We start from the raw sequence: 5,709 nt of genomic DNA on the forward strand, positions 1-5,709 counted from the left end.
ACCGCTCTTACACCCACCTGAACGCAGAGTAGTATTCAGGGAGGGATTAACATCCTGAAGGGGAGGCCAGGTCGATGGGCCTTAGCAGCCCAAAAAACCACACAGCCCTGAGACTTCAGCCACTTAACTTGGTTTTCATTTTTAATGGGTTCATTCAGCAAACACTGGCCGAATGTCTTACAGGGGAAGCCTCCATTGCCCCCAGTCTTCTAGAGCAATAACCAGACATCCACCAACACCATTCAGGAAGTGTCCATTGTTTGGACTGTTTCTTCCAGCACCTCCATTTCCAGAGTAGTGACTTTTTCAGTGAGGACTGCAGTGGTCCCTTTCTCACACCTGTACCGGCCAAACCTAATGAGAGAAAAACAAACACAGAGAGTTAGGATCCCCCCAAGGGGCCTGATGGAGGGCTGGAGAGAGGGACAAGTATGCAGGCAGCAAGCAGGCCTGGACTGGAATCCTGGCTCTCCTGACTCCCAGTTCTGCGACCTTGGGAGGATTCAGCTCCCCCAAGGTTCACTTTCCTCGGCTTTCAAGTGCTACAAAATGGGATACCTCGTAGACATGATGCACATGAAAAGAGATAATATAGAGCACCTGGTACTAGGTGGACATTCAAATCTCCTTCCCCACCTCACCATGCCAAGAAGATGCTGGAAAGCATTTGGGCTTCTGCCTTCAAGCTTCAACCTTCCTAAAGTACCTTTCAGTAACCAGGAGGAAGCAAATCCTTTCATTAAGCTGCCATGGCCACTCTTGAATAGTAACAAGAATGACATAACTGTTACCTTAAACACTTTAGAAATATTTGGAAGCATAAACAGTACAGTATAAAAATGACCCGCAGCCAGACTCTGGGCTTGTCACCTCTTTTTTTTTTTTTTTTTTTTGCGGTACACGGGCCTCTCACGGTTGTGGCCTCTCCCGTTGTGGAGCACAGGCTCCGGACGCGCAGGCCCAGCAGCCATGGCTCACGGGCCCAGCCACTCCACGGCATGTGGGGTCCTCCTGGACCGGGGCACGAACCCGTGTCCCCTGCATCGGCAGGCGGACTCTCAACCACTGCACCACCGGGGAAGCCCTGGGCTTGTCACTTTTGACCACACTCTCGAGACTCAAGAAGGGAGAGTTAACTGTCCCCACAGGGACATGGTAGATCAGCACGAGGACACACCCAACACCACCCTTCTCAAGGTGAATCTGACAGAGGTTTCTCTGACCACAAGGCAGTCTAGACGATAAAAATCTCAACGGCCTATTTTACAGTGGGGCCAGGAATTACAACACTGTCAAGCAGCAGCACAAGTCCAGCTGTCTCTCATCTGTCCCCAGCTGGGACACTATTTCTGTCAACCTGACATGGACTAAGAGGAGGCTGCTGGCTGTGCCACGACTATGTGCTCCCTGAAAAGCCAGCCTCTCAAATGGGAGCTTGTGCTCGAAGAGGGCGACACAACAGAGCTCTGTACAAAACCAGCAGTAGGCACAGCCAAGAAAAGCTAGCCTTTATTTCTGCGAAACCTTCCCACAGTCCCCATAAAGTTCTCTGAAAGGATCCGAGCAGCAGCACCTTTTTAAGATGTGCCCCGCCCCTCCCCTGCTGGTGTGAAGACGCTGTTCCTTCCCCCACACTGGATGGACCCGTGGCAGCTTGTGGCCTTGGAGCCAGAGCCCCATGTGACTTCTGTGCACCTGACTCATCTGAACCACGTCTGTGGGAGGTGTGGACACAACAAGAGCCTCCTCACCATCCTGGCTTACAGCACCTATTTCAGCAGCACGAAGGGAGGGCTTCTACCTGAAGCAACAGTGGGTTGCAAAACAGGGCTGCAGAGGAGCCAATGGGAACGTGCAAGGCCAGGTCCAACACAGCCCCAGGCCTGAAAGGTTGCTTCCCTCCCCACCTAGGGCCCGAGAATTCCATGGGCTCATTAGCGATCACCTAGTCTAGCTTCATCATTTCCAAGACAGGTGCCCAAAGTCACCACACCAGGCCATGACAGGTCCCCACCCCGAGCCAGAGCTCTTTGCTGCTGTGTTGCCCTACCCCATCGTGAACACGTCTTCACAATGCTGAGCGCACACTGCGGTGAATACCTGCTGGTTCTCAATGTTCTACTTGTTCCTTGTGAATTACTCGACTTGGAGTTGAGTACATGTGGTGGGAGTTAAAGCACCATCGTGGATGGTGATGTGCTTGCTCTCCTCCGGCGGAGCTTGGGGCTCAGTTTATAAATGCTGCTGTGTGTATTCAGATGAAGACAGCTGGAGCAGAGCTCAGAAGCCACATTTTGAGCATCTCAGCCTCCAGGAAGAGGTCAGGCAGCCGGACGGCCATACAGGACTGCTGATGAGCAGCTCACCTGCCACCAGGGCTGAACATCTTCCAGTTCCGCCAGCAAATCAACTAGAAGCTCGCCCCCAACTCCGAGCTGGACTGCACCACGGAGAGCAGTGCCTGCTCGGCATGTGCCATGGGCTAAATGGCATGGCTCCCTCCAGAGCAGGAAGCAACAGTTAGCTCCCAAGGCTAACTTTCAGAGACTCTTAAACCAATGGTTGATAACCATCTAGGGAATGAAAACCACTTTGAGGAAAAGCTATGGGTTGGATGCCCTGGAGAATGTACCTTCTCACAGAATTCCATACGGAATTCCGAGGCATCTTTAAGAGACTAGAGAAAGGACAGCACGTGATTCAAAGCTGTCCCCGCAATCCCCAGTCTAGGAGTCTTTCCATCAACTCAACCTCTCCCATTAACATTTTACAAATTGTATCACTTTTCTACACCTGACAGCAGCCCACAATCATAAAACAAATAATGATTCAAAGGTCTCTTGAATAAAGCTGGCTTGGGGACTCTGGCTTTACTTAACGTGGGTAAGAATCAAGAAAACCCTGTCCAGATGCCATGAATATAACAATGGCCACAGGAAGAATCTCCTTCACTTACCTGGTCCCCTTCTTATTAGGCACTGAGTACGGGCGGAGAAAATCCAGCTTGCTCTTGCTGATGACACAGAGATCAATGTTACTTCCAGACCCCAGGTCATTGAAGATGCCAGCTGCTATGGCTTCACTCACCAGTTTCTTGGCATCCTCCTCCTGAGAAAGAAAATAGCAACAATAGTGTCCACAGTCAAATGGAGGGCCTGTTCTGATGTCCACAGAGTGCTTTCACAAGCAGTAAGAGAAAAGGAAAAGGAAAAAAAAAAGAAAGCCAACCTGTGAGGTAGGCACTGTTTTCAGTGCCTGTTTTATAAATGAAGGAAAGGTCTCAAAGTACCTCAATATCTGCCCAAGGTTTATCAGCTGGTAAGTGAGAGACCCAGGCCTTTCAAGCCCCTTATGCACACACTCCCTCTTAAACAAACCGCTTCACGTCAGACGCTCACCACATAACTGAGAACTGTGGGCTGACAGGGCAATTTATCATCTAAAACAGGGGTTGGGAAACTTTTAACAATGGGCCAGGCAGTAAATATTTTAGACTTTGTAGATACACAGTCTCGGTCATAACTACTCAACTCAGTCATGGTAGCACAAAACAGCCACAGACAATATGCAAACAAGTGGGCGTGGCTTGTGCCAATAAAACTTCCTAAAACAAAAATGGGCGCTGGGCTGCATTTGGCCAATGGGGTGTGGTTTGCAGGCCCCTGATCAAAAATGTCCAAAAATGGCTGGAATCTGCTTCCTGGTAACATAATGAAGAAAGTCAATATCATGGGGGGAAAAACTAACACCAAAACACAGCCCTGGGGAAATGTTGGCAGAGCCAAGGGTGGGACCTCTTGCCCAAAAGAATCTATCCCCTCCCACTAATGAGTCTGCATGTTCACTGAAGTGATTCCTTTCTTTGAATCACTCTCTTACTTTTCCTTTAAGAGCAAGTCTAAGTCTCCAACAATTACTGGTGGAAAAGTAGATTAATTTATTTCTTACCAAGAAGCATCACACTCAGGTTAACTACAATGCAGTGTAATAAGGGCTAACGGATAACTGAGGAGCTGTGAGAACACTGGCTGGGGTCCGTAAAGCTTCAGGGAGGGCTGAAGGACAGGTTGCACACCAGGCACTCAGAAAACAGGGCAGTGAAACAGAAGGCAGGCGCCAGAGGCAGCAGGGCAGGACCTGGGGAACACCCAAGTTCAAGCTCTCTATGTAACAAGGACAAAAAATGAACCAATCTCCCAAAGAAGAGACTTTAACTTGAGCTGTAGCCCACTTTCCCCGTACACCAGGGCATGAGGGTCCATAAACATGCAAGCTGAAGTAAGGAGCTCATCCAAGTAACATCCTTGGAGAAACACGGATGCCCTGCCCAAAATTCCAGCCTGAGATCAAAGAGCAGGTCCACTGTCTTCAAGCCCTGAGAAGATGGGAGAGAGCTCTCAGAGCTCCTGCTCCTCTGCCGGCCCTAAGCCAGTAAGTGGGATTCCAGTGACATGAGCGCCCTCTTCAGACTCAGAGAAGGATAGAGAAGGCCCTGTTGGAAATGGGATCCTCAGCAACCCAGCAGCAGGTGCTGGGGGGGTTATTCTGACCTTTATCCCACCAGGTTTTTCCACTTCCTGAGTGGCACCTATGTGGGGTCAACAGAACCAGTTATTCTCGTGTGCACATACAGCCCCACAGAATTCATTCAAACATGATCCTCTAATCAGAAGTTCTCTCCTGGGATTCCCAAGCCTATGGAGGCCAAAAGCCTTAGCAGAAACCAGTGAAGGTGGTAGCAAATAAAGCACCTTAGGGCAGGAGATGGCCGTGGCGGCTGCTGCTGCTGCTGCTGCTGCTACCATAGAGACGGCAAAAACCAACCACTAACTTAACAAACGCAAAACCATTCCAACTTGCGCCTGTTAATAAATAACCCGTGGGGCGGGGGCGTCGTGTGTATCAGAGCATCTTGCTTATACCTCTGCTCCTGACCTACATCTCCTCTTCTCTTCTCTGCTATTTTATTATTTTGCTTTGTCATCACTGCTTTTCTCATCACTGCTGCTGATGCCTTGAGCCAGCCAATAGTACCAAGTGGATGTCACAAATGCTACTGGCAGCACTTAGTAATGCAGATTTAAATTTCCCAAATTATTTTATATTTGGGGACGGAGATGGGGGAAGACTTACAAGAAACTGAAATAAACACATTATATTAGGCGTGCATATCTGACATCAATCCATTACAATCCACTGATACCAGGATGCTGACAATGCTGAGATTACAGGTGAATCTTCCTCTATTTTACAAATATTCTTTAATGTGAGTAGATAAACTTATAAAACTTAAAAATGTGTAAAATATATTACATATAGCCTGAGTTACTCATAAAATTATCATGTGTGCTATTATTTAAGTGTAATGCTTTTAAAAATTGGAGAAGGGGCTTCCCTGGTGGCTCAGTGGTTGAGAATCTGCCTGCCAATGCAGGCGACACGGGTTCGAGCCCTGGTCTGGGAAGATCCCACATGCCGCGGAGCAACTGGGCCCGTGAGCCACAATTACTGAGCCTGTGCGTCTGGAGCCTGTGCTCTGCAACAAGAGAGGCTGCGATAGTGAGAGGCCCCCGCGTGCCACAACTAGAGAAAGCCCTCGCACAGAAACGAAGACCCAACACAGCCATAAATAATAAATTAAAAATTTAATAATAATAAAATAAAAATAAATAAAAATTGGAGAAATATACCTTTTAAATTCCTCCCACC

At 48.6% G+C, this 5,709-nt stretch overlaps 1 protein-coding gene across 1 annotated transcript in view; it reads right to left on the reverse strand.

Annotated features, from left to right (window-relative positions):
- Window positions 1-114: 114 nt before the first annotated feature.
- PSMB7 (proteasome 20S subunit beta 7) overlaps window positions 115-5,709 on the reverse strand; it is a 59,268-nt gene continuing 53,673 nt past the window's right edge. Inside the window, exons 7-8 of the mRNA XM_007450249.1 lie at window positions 2,957-3,108; window positions 115-354 (exon numbers count right to left, since the gene is read on the reverse strand). Coding sequence (XP_007450311.1) covers window positions 243-354; window positions 2,957-3,108 — 264 coding nt within the window. The 3' untranslated portion in view covers window positions 115-242. The remainder of the gene's footprint in view (window positions 355-2,956; window positions 3,109-5,709) is intronic.

Source organism: Lipotes vexillifer, unplaced genomic scaffold (genome assembly GCF_000442215.2).
Source record: "Lipotes vexillifer unplaced genomic scaffold, Lipotes_vexillifer_v1.1 scaffold890, whole genome shotgun sequence".
Taxonomy (NCBI): Eukaryota; Metazoa; Chordata; class Mammalia; order Artiodactyla; family Lipotidae; genus Lipotes; species Lipotes vexillifer.